General features: G+C 42.1%; 1 protein-coding gene across 2 annotated transcripts; it reads right to left on the reverse strand.

Moving 5' to 3' along the window:
• Positions 1–9,212, reverse strand: LOC133129470 (ornithine decarboxylase 1-like). 2 transcript variants are annotated; one of them, XM_061243589.1, is made up of 10 exons: positions 9,146–9,212; positions 6,420–6,559; positions 5,839–6,012; positions 5,044–5,216; positions 4,190–4,406; positions 3,688–3,774; positions 3,108–3,267; positions 2,584–2,699; positions 2,198–2,412; positions 1–908 (listed from the first exon to the last, which is right to left on the reverse strand). In XM_061243589.1, exons 2-10 carry the CDS (start codon positions 6,519–6,521, stop codon positions 755–757), a joined length of 1,398 nt encoding a protein of 465 aa, XP_061099573.1. In that variant the 5' UTR covers positions 6,522–6,559; positions 9,146–9,212; the 3' UTR covers positions 1–754. The 2 variants fall into 2 exon arrangements, with proteins under 2 accessions (XP_061099573.1, XP_061099581.1); XM_061243597.1 differs by lacking the exons at positions 6,420–6,559; positions 9,146–9,212 and adding an exon at positions 6,345–6,407.
• Positions 9,213–15,990: the final 6,778 nt, after the last annotated feature.

The raw sequence follows: 15,990 nt of genomic DNA on the forward strand, positions 1-15,990 counted from the left end.
TGTTGTAAATGTATTTATTTTTGAGGAAAAGGTACCAGTGTGTGACCAGAATGAACAAAATAAGTGAAAAGAAATCCAGTGACATTTTGGTTGCAAAAACACTATCCTGAACATGTGATATCATATCATGTTTTAAACTGTAACTGATCAAAGTAAAGCGTGGTGAATCATGAACTCCAAAACGAAGCATTTGGTAGATAATGAAGACTTTAAAGACATAACCCAGTGCAGTGCGTGAACTACTCCAGGCATGAAGCAGAGTGAGTGAATTACACAGAGGGAGTAGGCGTTGTGATGACTAACAAGACCCGGAAGGCTCCGATTGCATTGGAACCAATCGTCTGTTGCCTCATCACTGCTTCTTTCACTGCTTCCAAATAGCGGGAGAATGAAACCCCTCATAATCCTGTTCTATGCACCTACCAATGCTGCAGATGATGACCTCAAGGCCACATTCTATGACACCTTGAACCAACTTCACCTAGGTGGCAGGGTAGGAGCCAGAGACAACATTCTAATGAGCAAATGCTAAAGATGGGAGTTAAAATGGGGGTACAAGCAGTCGATGGGCAAACATGCAGTTGGGAAAAGGAATGAGAATAGAGAGATGTGTGTTGAATGGCTCATGATCGTATACTTTGTTTTTGATTTCGTCATTGTCTATAAGTCTTGCTCCAATTCATAAAAAAAGAAAGTTCACACCCTACACCATCGAGGAAAGGATCAACATGCACACTCTTGCCTCTCACCCTCCCTAAACAAATAATTTCCCCTCCTTCCCTGTCAGGTTGTGCTTGCGGGCGAGGCCAGGTTTCACAGGGCAGCAGGCATCCGGCTCATCATGGGGACTGGGCTGTTGAAGAAGGACTTGGTCCCCCTTAGCAGCAGCAATCTGCAGAAAGCGTTGCCTGGAGACAGGAAAGGGGGGGGGGGGGGGATCAACGGAGATTAGTATCTACAATGGCATCCAGCAGCTACTAGGTTGACCCAGAGGGTCTACCAATCAAGAACTAACCGAGCCCACACCTGCTGGCCATGTGCAGGGTGCTGGCCATGGAGCAGGGATTTCACCTGAATGCCAAGACAACCTCTCACCACAAAAATGTTCGCTGGCTCAAGTTGCAGCATGGCTTTGTTCACTTTGCATTTCTTCCAAGTCTTTTTTTTTTTCATTCACGATTGAAATGCATGTTGTCATTATCAAACCACTTTTTGAACGGAGGCCCAAATGAGTTCAGAAGTATGCTGGAAGCAATTGATCTGATCTCCAGAAACAATCTATGATTTCTTGCAGGAGCTTTAAGCAGGCTAGAGAGGAATAGCTTCATTTGGTTGATTAATTTTAATGTAGATTTATTGAATACACCAATAAATCTACCTAAACACACCACAGAAATCAGCTGCACAGCAAAAACTGGCACCCTCGCATTCCAGCATGTTTTTGTCAATTTTCATCCACCTTCCCTGTAAAATAAGTGTTTGGCAGGTTCTGTGTTTTTTCATTGTCAGTTTTTGTCTAAGTTGTTAGTGTTTCCGTGTATTCATTCCCTCTGTACTTACCCTAGTGTGTTCATTTCATCTGAGTCTTGTTTCATGTCTCCGCCTTCCCAGTCCTTATATGTACTTCCTTCCTGTCTGCCGTCATCGATTCCACGTGTCTTGTTTTGATCCGAGCTTATTTGCGCGTATTTAAACCCATTTGTTTCTGTCTTTCGTAGCCAGATTGTTATGTGTCATGACCATACTCTCCAGTCTTTATTTCTGATTGATTTCTGCTATGACCCATTTTGTCTTAGCCCTCCGCCTCTTGATTTATCCTTCTGCTTTGAGTTGATCCATAGTTTTTCGATCCTGTTTGGCTTGTTTCGGTTTTTGTTTCTGGATTCTGTTTTTGATTGGACTGCCCGTGTGTTATCAACCCCTTTGCCTGTGACTACATCTTGGATTACCCCCGCTATATCTGTTTGCCGTTGTACCGACCCCCTTGTTTGAATCTCGTTCACAAACTACCTGATCTCTGTTGCTACGGCTTGCTGGTTAATAAAACCTGTCTGTCTACTCTGCTGCAAGGTTAATAAAGACTTTAAACTTACTCCTGTGGTCTTGCTGCTGGGTCTATTGTTCTGGTCCCTGACAATGTTACAAATAAGGGAGAATATCAAGTAAAGGACAGAAAACATAAGATACTTATGTATACCATGCTTTCCGGGTCATCACAAATTGGGTTTCAGGCTTTGGGAAGCCGTTGAAGTCGGTCATGATGCTGACGCTGTAGGCTCCCATGTGGTTGAACAACATCCATTCACCCTCCTGTGCCTCTGGCAGGCTGTAATCTTCCACAATCTGGTCGTGCCCATCACAGGTCTGTCCGTAGATGGTGCTGGGGTAGAAGCGCTCACCTGGCTTGCTTCTCTGCAGTGAGACAGGGATACATGAACTGAAGAGGACTCAAACACAACCTGGAACTGCAACAGTACATGGTTACTTATGCAGACACACTTACAAATGATCTGGCACTGCAGATTGGCAGGGTTGCCAGGACTATGAAAGCAGCAAAACCAATGACAAACTTTGTGCTCGTACCTTGTGTGTACTTGGCAGGACATAGGCAAAGGGGAAAACGACAAATTCGAATGAAGTGTGGATGCCATCATTCACATAGTAACTAATAGTCTTTCTGTTGGCCTCGTCTTCTTTGCCTGTGGGAATGAGAGGAGAGTTGGAGTTGAGAGCTGCATGAGAAGAAACAGGTGCCATCTTACCGGTGATCTTGCTCCACTTCATTACATTACATTAATGGCATTCTTATCCAGAGAGACTTACAGTCGATAAGACTGAGCAGGAGACAATCCTCCCCTGGAGCAATGCAGGGTTAAGGGCCTTGTTCAAGGGCCCAACGGCTGCGTGGATCTTATTGTGGCTACACCGGGGATCGAACCACCGACCTTGCGGGTCCCAGTCATGTACCTTAACCACTGCATGTACCTTAACCACTATGCTACAGGCCGCCCCACTTCAGATCTCATGAAGTATGTTGTGTGTTCAGACTATGTGGAAACAGAACTGTGCCAGACTGGGGATAAGGCTTAATTACAGAGCAAACTCACCATCGTCAGCCGACTTCTCCATGTCCACCCTCTTACCGATGATATTGACAGCCAGCGTGTAGGCTGACGATGGGAAGAAGCGACCCGGCTCGCTGATTATTTGGACTCCGGTGCTGACGGGGAAGTACTTGTCCAGAGCGAGGTTTATTTCAACTGCAAACTGGAAATGGGGATGTATTGGTCAGGTCAGGTCATGATTGGATCACAATGAAACCCTCCTGTTCTTCAGTATCTCTTGTGCAAGTCGAGATTGTCTAAGTCTGGCCAGCAGTAATGCTTGTTCTCTCTTCTAACTGATTGTTAACTGACTGTCTGATCAAAGTCACTGATTATCCTCCACTCACCTGGCATTCAAGTTCAAAACCATTACCTTTGTTGTCGTAAATAATAGAAACCAGCAGCACTACTGGCCTCCAAAGCCTGATTTGAGCATGCTAAACCTACACATTCATTTCTACAGCGTCGGTGAGTGCAGGCTCACCATCAGCCTTCACATCCACATCAGCCTCTTATGAGACGAGACCTGAGGCTCCCCTGCACACCTGCTGTGTGCTTTCTGAGAGAGTGGAAAAATGATTACCTGTTTAAAGTAAAGACGATCGGGAATGTCAAACCCAGGGTATCCTCCACCAATGTCCAGGAAAGTCATTTTGTAGCCAATCGTTGCCTGCAAACAATCAGCCATGAATGACTCTTTACATCCTTTACACAATACAGACTCATACCACACACACAAGACCACAGCTCATCAAGCCACAAATGCTTCAGTGTCACAACCAGTTATGACAAATCTCCAGTCCAGTCCTCGATAGTTACGACATCTACTGGTTTCTGGTGTGTTTCAGTACTTGAATGGTTAATTCTAATCATGTGTTAGATAAGACCCACACATCTTCTTTCTAGGGGCAAAATGTCACTTATGATTGAAAGAGAAGAAAAAATAAGAACAGCCCTCTCGACCTGGAATTTGAGATCGCTGATTTGGGTTTATTGTCCAAATAGTTACCTTTACAACATTGTATGGCATTTCTAACTGTAGCTGCCAACTGAGTAGAGCTTTTCACATGGTGCCAGGTGCTCACCGCCAGGTCAAAGATGCCTTTGGCATTTGCGATGGCCTCTGTGTAAGCCACAGGATTCATGCAGTAGCTGCCCACATGGAAGCTGACCCCGATGACGTCCAGCCCCAGCTCCTGTGCACGTTTCAGGAGTGCCGGGCATGTCTCCAGCTTCGCCCCGAACTTGGTGCTCATTTTGAACTTGGAATACTTGTCATCCACGGCAATACGGAGGACCAGCCTGAGGAAGAGGAAAGCGTGGGAGGGGCCCGGTCAAGGGTGAGTTTTTCCAAAGCAGATGCACAAATATGGAAACTCGAAGTGTCTGCAGAGTATTGTTTTTACATTTGAAGCATCCATCCATCCAAATGTCTGTATAAATTTCTATTATCCATCTAACTATTCACCACCCCAAATATCCTTCCATCCAAATGTCTGTCTATCCAAATATCTATTACTCATCCATCTAAATATGCATCCATCAGTCTACCCATCCAAGCATCAGCCCGTCACACAGTGCAGTCTGTAAGTACTTTGAAAGTGCCACAGCTTCTGTTCTTTTGGTGCTCCACCACATTGGATTTGAAATGAAACGAGGAAAATCGTGTTGAAGTGCAGATGGTCACCTTTAATTTGAGGGTGTTTCCATCCACATCCGTGTAGGAACCACATCCAAGTTTATACAGTGTCCCTCCCATTTTAGGGGACCGTCAGACACTGAATCACTTACCGCGATTGGGCATTTGATACTGGCTCCAGGCCAGTTGATACTCCTCATTGATGTGCCCTGAATATATTTAATTTATGCATTTCATTTTACTTAAATAGTTGGTGGAGTGCCAAGCAGAAAAGAGCAAAAATATATAGAAACCACTCACTTGGCATTTTCACAGCATTGGGCGATCTTAACAAGTTCTGCCTCGTTGTCAAAGGTCATCTTCTGGATCCCATGGGCAGCGGCGTATTTGAGGTGGGAGGGCTGCTTGATGGTGTTGGCATAGATGATCCTGCTGGGGTCCACCCCGAGAGACGTTATGAGATGCATCTCATACTAAAAGCGGAACGGGGCAAAGGCAAAAACAGGATCACAGGGCATCCCGAGTGGTTCAGATGAGGACAACAAATGTTGAACTGGAGTCTATTCTATGAATGAACTAGCACACTACTAATAAGCAAGCCTGAGAACACACTCAGCCCACAATATCATTTGTATCCTGATACAGGGGTCAAAAAATATATATTGAAAGAAAAAAGAAAAACACCCATTGCCTAAACTCGGAATAAAATATACATTTAAATCACTGCCATGTATAGCGTATCATGAAAACCAGGGCTGCCAAAACCTGTTCCTGGAGATCTACCGTCCTGTAGGTTTTCACTTCAACCCTAATTTGGCACACCTGATTCTACTAATACCTACTAAGTAGCTCAATGAGATCTGAAGCTGTTGAATGAGGTGGGCTTTGTTAGGGTTGAAGTGAAAACCAACAGGACGTTTTGGGCAGCCCTGATGTAAACAATGTCCTGAATAAGCAACCTGGAGCAAAAATCAGTGTTTAATATGTCTGGCCGACATTTTGTTACATATTTACTAATTAGCCAGATAAAGCCAAGGTAATTGCTGAGAACACAATCATTCATACACTGACACTCTTCTGGCTTGGGGTTAGTACCTTGCTGGCGCAGTCGAACCCTGTCCCCAGAGCGGCAAGCGTCTTGACAATGGGGCGGCTTTCGTTGCACTTGATGGCGTAGAAGGGCATGACGCGAGGTATCTCACGTACCCACAACAGGTACCTCCTCATTACCTCCCCCAGGTCCGCCACGTAGAAGGCATCCTTGGCATCCTAGGGAACGGCGAAAGGGGACATCAAGGACACCGAGCTCGAAACACAACAGACAGGCATCAACGCAGTGGCAGCAAGGCAAGACGCCAAACCATGGATCTTAAATTCTGGTGGAGAGAGATCTGCCTGCTTAACACTTGTGTGTTAAGGGTCATACCTGCCAGTACGTTTAACAGCAGAGAAAACCCCCTAAATGATCTTTTCTCAACTTGAAATTTAATGAAAGTTGGTGATGAGTGACAGGTTTTTTTTTTGGTTTTTTTTGGGGGGTGGTTAAAATTGAATTATGCGGCTCTATTTTAAGGGTTTAGTGAAGGCTGGTAATTTTTTACCCTTAGGACAAGGGGAGTATACAGCTTGTTTCCAAGACCTGACCAGCAGCCTTCCATGACAGCTCAAACTCTCACCGATGCAGACAACGCCTTGATCCTCTGATCGATTATGTCCTGGACAGAAGTCCCATTCTTCAGGAAGGTAAAGTCAAAGTCCTCTGGAGTGAAAGTGCTCATGGTTGCCAGTTTTTTTATTCTTTTGAAGATGTTTCTATCTGCAAAGACAAGGGGAAAATAAAACATATCTGTTTATATGTTAACCCTTGACCCACCACTATGTTTAACAGCAGAGGAAAACCCCTTAAATGATCTTTTTTCAACTTGAAATTTGATGACAAGGTTTGTGATGAGTGACAGGTTGTTTCTTTCATGCAAAATAGATTTGTGGTTAAAAATTCAAATAAGCTGCTTTATTTGCTGAAGGCATTTTCAGAGTCATCTTTTCACCCTTAGGACACAGGGAATATACAGAATGTTAAGGCTACACAAGGGTTAAATCACTTCTCCCCACACCACCAACTGCACCCAGATCAGATCAATGAGTTGCATAATCGGGTACACAGTTCTGAAGGGTGGTGTAGCGTAGTGGTTAAGGTACATGACTGGAACACGCCAGGTCGGTGGTTTGATCCCCGGTGTAGCCACGATAAGAGCCACACAGCCGTAGGGGCAGTGATACCAGCAAGGGTGGGGCAGGACCAGGCCCCCAACTACCACTGAGGTCATGACCTCAGTATTATCTTTGTATGTATGTATGTATGTATGTATGTGTGCGTGCGAGGACAAAACTATTTTAATGTTTTTAATCGAAGCAAATCTTTCCATTTTTACCACTGACCTCATTATTGCTTTAAGTCAGCCTGGGCAGGGGCAATGCTCTTGCGGACTAATAAAGATGGGTACTTTCTCCACTAAAAAGTTTAATAATTTGGTTCAGAAAAGCAACAAATCACTAGGTGCTCAAAGAAAAGGCTGAAGAGCTCAGTAGAAATATGAGGTGTTCACTGAACAGAGGGAAACAAGCAGAAAAATACAGAGATGGGTGCCAAGAGCGTAGTAAAATAACTGTGAAAGCAGAACCATGTGACAAGCCAAGAAAGTCATGCCCTGATGAAGGTTTTTGTTGCCAAAACGCATTGGCGTCAGATGTTTTAATGAACATTTATGGATATACCAGGTCTATAAGGTAATTTAACTCCTCCATGACGTTTAAGTGCCTCGAACCTCACTTAAGTAAACCCAGTTCTACTCCAGTTTTTTTCTCAATTATTTGGTTTTTGAAAAGGATCACATCATTGTGGCTCAAAGGTTAAAAAAATTCCAGGAGCTGTGATTTTATATATTCAGGTTTATAAAGTGATGATGTCTTGTTACAACAATTGCTATGTCATGTGCTTATAATATTCTAAGAATATAATTAAATATTTTCAGTCATTTGTCACTGACAACTAACCCATTTGTACAAACGATGCTGTGAAACCATTTTGCCTCTATTATTTCAAGTATTGTTTTTCAATACTTGAAAAATGCACCCTCCTTTCCTCAACTACCCCCATACGTCTGTGTTCAACAAAGCGCAAGGAAATGCAATGCGTCGTGATTTTATGGCATGATAAATGCGCATCATTAAGTAAAAGCAATCACGATAATGATCACGTGTCTCGGTGATGTGCATTTAATTACGTCACTGAATCTTCCATACAAAAGTATGCATGCAATTTAGAGTACTTTATTCTAGAACACTAAAGTTCAACTGACCGATGCATGTTAGTTTAAAAAGCACCTGTTCAGCATACTTTAAGTACAAATACTATTAGTAAAGTTTTTTATGAAATTAATACGTTTGTATACTATTTTTAACTTGGGAAGCATTACATGAATACAATTCCCATGTTCATAATGTGCTACATTGGTGGCAATTGCAAAAAAAGGTAATACATTTTTATCACATGAAAGACTGAAGCTGATCAATAGGCCCTGTGATGATGGGGTGGCCACTGCTCATGTGGTGAACAGACAGAAGAACTCAAATGAAAGGGTTGGCTTAAGGCCTTTTATTTCTCAGAAATGGAACAAAAGTCAATAAAACCAGGCAAAAACTGGCCACCCAAACGGAACAAATCACCCAAAGGTCAGCTCAGGCAGCAGTCCAAACCACCCCAATTCTCTAAACCAAAAACTGGAAATGCCCAGGCCTCTTTTACAGCCCAATAACGAGATAATTAAGGTTCAATTAGACCCCAACTATAAAAGTGGTCATACAATATTAACATGATGGGAGGGTTAACACAATCCAGGTGTGGCTCATTATCATTTGCTTTGTCTCTGAATTCATTATCTTCCTGGTGGTTAGTGGCCAGGTTTCTACACTTTTACCAAGTGGGAGCCTATTGATTGACCTCAGTCTTTAATTTGGTCAGTTAATGATTTACTCCTTTTTATTCAGCTGTTTCCAATATAGCACAATATGAATATTGGAAATGTATTCTTCATGGCATGCAATGGCATGCTATTTCTGATTCTAATGTGGCTTAAGATGGTGCAAAATTCTTCTAAACATGATGCAACCCATTTTAAAAATCAATGTTGACTCATAGGTTTCCCAAATACAATATTTTAAATTATTCTGAAGTCATGTCACTGGGCAAAAATAACTGTGATGAAACCCTTTTATTTATTTTTTTTGCCATCGATGGCTTTCCATAACCTGTGTTCTTGCCTTTAAGCAGAAGCTTATGCTGTTAATCAATTGAAATAAAGCATGAAAAATCACTCACCTTGAAAAAACAAAAAACACTCACCTTATAAACACCATTCACAATGCCCTGACCAGCTGAGCTTGTAACTTTAACTATGGTACTGTTCCCGGCTGGGAGTGGCATTGAGTAGTAGGCTACCTGTATTTATAGGCAGGGAATCATTCTATACAAAGTGTCAGTGATATCTTGATATGGTTGATATACACAAAAACAAGTGACCTCCTTTCCTTCACTTGTCTCCTCCTCTTTGGAACTATTCTGTAACTGTTTATGAAGAAGAAAAGTTGTATCTATGAAATGTTGTCATGAATGTGGTTTTAATTTCCAGTTAGCTCACATATTTCGATAGCTGGTGTGTTAGAGTTTGAGTTGTTTTCTCCATGGGTAATGTCAGGTCCCAGCAAAAAATATTTTACCAACAGTATTCTTCGTTTGGGTGTGCACACACTAGGGCTGGATCAGAATAACAGAATGATTTTTTTTAAGAACCGTCAAAATGACAATTGTGTTTTTAACTCTATCACCCCTTTTCTTAACACAAGCTTGAAAATGACATACCCAAAATTAAATGGCTACTGTTCTTGTCTTTCCACGAGTCAGAATTAGTCTTGTTAATTTTTAAGTATTACTAAATCAAAGTTAAATCTCAAACACATTGGAAGTTGAAGATGTTTTTCTTTTTATGATTTTCCATTTTTGAGTGGATCCAGATTATTGTGGCAGTGCCTGGCACGCTCGGAGCCATAGCCAAAACACTTTCCCCTTTAAAATTTGATGACAATGTCACCAAAAATGTGCATTCTGTATTTTTTTTCCATGTAGTTTTCCAAAAAGGACATTTGGAGACATGGAAACTAAATGATATTATGGGTCTTATGAAGTATATAAATATAAAATACTGTATTTTGCTCATGAAATTATATAACACCTTCTGAAAAGAAGAACTTCCCCCCAACCTGTCACCCTCCCCCTACCTCTCCCTCTCAGGTCGAGAAGATTGCACAAAATAAGTACAATAATCACAATGATAACACCTTGTTTACTAATATATTCATTGAGGTCCTTGTCAAAATGTAGGCATCACAAATTTGTTGTAAAACGTGAACTTTTTGGCATTAAAATCTCAAAAACAGTTTTTGCCGAAGTGTACCACTCTCAGTGTACGTATTGACAATGCTAAAATACTTCTCAACCGTTACTTCAACACCGTACTGCTAGCTGGTTGTAGGTTCAGCTGAAGTTATCCTGTATTTTTTCCTGATGGATGGAGATCACACATTTACTGGACAACAGGATTACCCATACTGCTTTTTATACGTGGGCTCTTCCTGCTCCAGAGAGTCAATACAATACCTAGGTAATAGCATTTATATGTACAAGTACTTTTCTAGAAGTATGCAACATAAAAACAACAACAATGATAATTCCCCCAGAGAACTTCTAAGTAAACAATGGACATTCTATGAAGTTTTCCAGATTATCTGAAGTACATTATAATGAATTTGGTCCGCTGGACACTTGTCATTGAAAGAACACTGACATTACCTTATTTTGTGTATATGGATTTCCAAAATGTCGAGATGGTGAGATCCCCCATGTTTGTTTTGCCACCCACATGTTACAAAATAAGGAACTGTTGTCGCTAAAGCAATGGCATCTTAAAATAGGTCATATGGATAGAATTGTGAGTTTTAACGCTTTCAAACTGTATCTCCTGTTACCACAGTGATTGAAAATCGCGCCGTTAAAAACGGAACAAATACAAAAAAATCTACACTGGCCCAGCCCTGGGCTTGTGAGACTTTGGCAACATTGGCTCAGGCGGTAAGAGTGGTCGTCTGACAGTCGGAGGGTTGCTGGTTCAATCCCCCGCCGTGGGTGTGTTGAAATGTCCCTGAGCAAGACACCTCACCCACAAATGGTCCCGACAAGCTGTTGGTGCCTTGCATGGCTTCCCCTTCAAAATGATTAATTATCGCTCAAAGCTAGGGAGGGAATGTGGCACCAGGAGGGAAATATTAAGGTGCTGTCCACCAGGTGGCAGCACCGGCCCTGTAGACAGGTGTGGCCACAGCTGTGATTGATTGTAATCGCCATAGTTGTGGCCAATTACCTCGTTACTTTTTCAGTGGGGAGAGTTTTTTGGTTTAGAGAATTGGAGTCGTATGGACTGCTGCCTTTTGGGAAAGTGTTTGGGAGATTTCTTCTGTTTGGTTTGCCAGTTTTTGCCTCGTTTTGTTTTATTAACTCTTGTTCCATTTTTGACAAATAAGAGGCTTCAAGCCTACCCTCCCCTTTGAGTTCTTCTGTCTGTTCACCACATGAGCAGTGGCCACCCCCAGCCCTGCATCACAGGGGTTAAATTATCGTTGTTATTTTTGTTTGCCATGCATCCATATGTATCCCCACAGGGGTTTATAAGACACAGTTATTGTGCATTGTTTGGGGAATTGCCCTCTTGTAACTGTTCACCCAGGGCTGGCAAAATGTAGGCTGACAGAATCCATTAACTCATTAACATATGTGACCTGTTCTATCATGATCAGTCATAAGTGGTGAAGGCAAATTTCACATGAATCGTTGAATTAATCGTCATCTGAGGGATTTTGTTTTTTGTGTTAGCTGGTAAATGTTGCTTTATAAAGGATTTTGGTTAGTTTGTGGCTCTTCTTTCCATGGGTATAATCAGGTCACATATTTTTGTAGCTAGCAAATGCATCCCTATCAAAAACTTGTCGCAACTGCATTCTCTTCCTGTTTGGGTGTGTACATGCTTACAGTGAGAGCATATGAGGTCATCTGATTGTTATTTTATGATGTTTTATGATGTTTTTTAAATGTTGCTTTCTGAGAAATGTGACCCCCAAACATGCTGTGTAAAAACAGAATAGGATGTTGTCACCAGAAGGATTTTGGTTAGTTTGTGCCTCTTTTTTCCATGGTTATAGAAAAAAATATGGTTATATTTTTGATAGCGTGCAAATGGGCGCTCATCAAAAGTGTTCTGGCAGATTTCCACGAGCACCCCAGTGTTGGTGATAGAGGTAGCCGAAAGCTCTGTGCTTGAAAATAGTTCTGGTATTTGTCCTTACAGACGTCATGCAAGGAAAGCCCATCTTTGAGTGCAGTATTTTAGCCTTTGAGGAGAAATCCAGGCTTTGCGCATACACACAACCTGAAGTAAATGTTTGGCATTTTATAAAGCGCCTTTATCCAAAGCACTGGAGCGTCAGGAGCATTTGGGGGTTAAGTGTCTTGCTCAGGGACACTTCGACACAGCCCGGGCGGGGGAATCGAACCAGCAACCCTCCGATGGCTAGACGACTGCTCTTACTGCCTGAGCCATGTCGCCCCTAGTTGTGTTGTGTGCAAAACTATTATCCGAGCACGATTACCACTTTCGCTCACATTCTGGCAGTGGTGGGTTGGAGCCAACACGTTTCTTGATAAACCGGAGATGGTGGCAGTTCCCATGCACACCGTACATGCAATGGCATATATTATAATTATAGAATCATAATTCCTCTGAAGAACACTTTCAAACACGTTACAATCAGGTCACATGAATTGGCATGAACTAATGTAGTTGTTAACTATCTAACTACTGAAAAGTTAAGCTGTTTTTGTTTATGTATTAGTACATCATTAATACATGCTAACAACTACATTAGTTCATGCCAATTCATATTGGAATGAGAAAACAAGTTGATGTATTTGTTAATGATTATTACTAATTATAAATTTATCCCATGGTTTGCTAAAGTATAAATATGAATGTTATTAGTTAGGAGTTAAGAAATACAAAATTAATTGAATGCTTAATTAATGCATTTGTTCATAATTCATTGAATTTAACAACTAGATTGGTTAATAGCAATTCATGTGACCTGATTATAAAGTGTTACCAATATTCTATCAATGTTAGTGCTCAGTGAGTGTACAATTGCTTGTGTCAGGTAGCAGTGGCCTGCGGCCATTAGAAGTGAGTAACAGCCAAATGAGTCAAGCTGTGAAATCAAGCCTACTTTGATCTGTCTCAACGCTGACTTGGATGCTGACTGCACAGTGATGCCTGGCCCCACCCGCAAGTGGAGAGTTTCAGGGGGAGAGGGTGAGAGGCAAGAGCGTGTATCTTAATCCTTTCTCGATGGTGTAGGGGTGGATTGTCTTTTTGATGAATTGGAGAAATACTTACAGATAATTAATAATTCAAAGACAAAGCATGTGACAATCATACAAACTACAAACCTGCATGACTTACTTCAGCCGCTGGCTCCTCTAAGAAGCCATGAGCCATTGATGAATGTCCTCCATCTCACTGTAGGAGGGCCAGTTTTTTCAAGATCAGTCGAGTCCAATCCTAGAGATCATTGCCTGGGCCTTTAGATCATTTTAGGTCTCTCCAGTGATAGTCGGGAGGACCTCTCTTTCCCTGGATGTGTGACTTCAGGGCTCGGCTGGTTTCCTGAGGGTGTATTCAGTTCCACTTTCATCTTCCTATCTGGAGGTGTGTGGGATCCTGTAAATGTCTGTCCTACAAGTCCACATTCTTGATCTTATACCTCCGTCAGATCTCCACCAGGTCCAAACAGCAACACCAGGGGCCTGTTCCAAAACCAGAGCTTGAGACAATGCGCTTGAAGAGGGCATGTTGATCTCTTTTCGGTTGCCAGGAGAAGGGGTTGTTTTGGCAACCAAATAGGGAGAAAATGGGAAAAAATTTGAAACTTTTTTTTTGTAGATTACATCTGTAATCAACTTTTCCTGTAATAAACTCTCTGTAATCATGCAATCACAGTGTGTATTTTTGTATTCATATTTCTATAATATGGTTTCAGAGCATAATGAATCTCTCGAAATGTGAAAAGTGTGATTTAGATTCAAATTCCACGATGGTTGGAATGTGGATGATGAAGTCCTGTGAAGTGCATCCTCTTGACCAAGAGGTGGAGCTGTTGATCTCACATTTAAAACACTGTTGTGAGCCACGGACCCCTTGCCGAGCTCAGACCTCACGTTCCCACGAGCAGTACCTCACCATGAGGTGTCTCGGGGACAAACTCAAGTACTCCAAACGTTCTGGAGCCCTGGTAAGTTCCACTGAACTTCCAGCCCAGTCTCAAAGTGAAGGGTGTGATGCAAATCTGGTATTCGATGTCCTGTATTCAATGTATTCCTCTAAAGAATCTTTATCACATATGATTATAGTAAGATATACTTTATTATAATCAATCAAAAGAATAGAGTTATACAGATTACAGTGTAAATATCATCTTTCAGTTTGCTGATCACATGCAAGTTACATATACCCCTTTAGCTCTTTCTAATTTACCTTTCCACCATGATGTTTAAAAATCAAGGTACACCCCTCAAATACCCATCATCCTCTTTGGCCTTTACCTTATCTTATGGCTCCCCCTTCATGGAGATAAAAGCTACTGAACTTCCATTAATACAATGGGTATGAACACCCCTAAAGTCTACTACTTATTTATATCGTATATAGTATCTTACTAAAAAATAAAAGACATAAAAATGAAAGGAAAGTTATAACGTTGAGCTTCTATGTACTACTTTTCCTACTTTTACAAGTAATATAGATTATAATTACCACCCATGCCCTAAATATAGCCATCTCGTTTTCTGCGGGATTTGATCCTTCCTCCTTGCTGTTGATGAGCTCTTTGAACAGCTGCATTGGTTTGGGAATCTGGGGCAGGATCAGGACCCAGACTTTTGAAAGACGTGACTTTGCACTTCGTACTTCTCCTGCCTGTTGTATGGGATGTGCACTGGTATGTCTTCGAACACGTCGGGGGTTTTTGCAGTGCAGCGGCAGCATATGCCTCTCCGCACTGACACTGAGGTTAGGGGGGGAGGCTTCAGGTTCTTGCGTGGGTCCAGCAGGAAAGTGTTCTGTAGCGTGGAGGAACCCCGCGTCCCGTCTGTTCGCCTCCAGGTGCAGTTCACGGCTCCAAGCATGTCGTAAAAGCCCTTTAACTCTTTCACCAGCTTTTCTGTATGATGAGGGATGCGGGTGAACACCTCTTCGACATCAGTCCCGCTGCCACAACTCTTGGGCTGAGTCCGCACCGCGTACGTCACTCCTCTCTCCATATCCATATCCTGGAGTGGCGCGCAGAGGGAGCGCGCCACTCCAGCTTGACTACAGCTGTCCTGCGTTGCTCTTTCTTCAACAGCTCGTAGATATCTTGTGAGGCAAAATTCTAAGATGCTATCCTAAGGTCTAAAAGCTTATTCCTTATATATCCTTTTTGCATACAAAAGTGTACCTTTTTGATAAGAAATGTCCCCAATATATCAAGCGGGAAGACATTTATCTCTTATGCAACTTGTTTTTTAATGACTATATTCATCACTTCTGTTTTTCCCACTGTCATTTTCTCATACCTCAAAAGAAATTTCCCCAATACTTTATCTCATGTGCCCCTCCGGTTGGGAATTTCCACCATCTTAATATACGAGTGGAAAAACACAAGCTTTTTTGTATTTTTTTAAGGAACCTATTCATCACTGGTGTCTGTTTCAATTTCATAGTCTCTCCTTGACTTCCTCCACACCTTGATCTCATGCAAGCCAGAAGTTAGTGCCTGCCACCATCTCAATACACTCTTCAAGTGCCCCTTTTTGTGGCGCCTAAAGGGATCTACAAAGGACATCCAGCTAATAGCTGAGTGTAAATCATCCTCCAACTCTTCTACAGTCAGTCCTTTGAATCTATCCGATAAATTATTTGTGCTATAATCAGGAAGGCCCTTGAAGCCTCCTAATCTTCTTTCGGTATTGACATCCCTTCCGTTTTCCTTTTTTTTTTTTCTTTAGCCAGGCATTGTGCCCCTCCCCTGTAGAGTTGGGGTATTCTCAGT

The sequence above is a fragment of the Conger conger genome, chromosome 1 (genome assembly GCF_963514075.1).
Source record: "Conger conger chromosome 1, fConCon1.1, whole genome shotgun sequence".
NCBI lineage: Eukaryota > Metazoa > Chordata > Actinopteri > Anguilliformes > Congridae > Conger > Conger conger.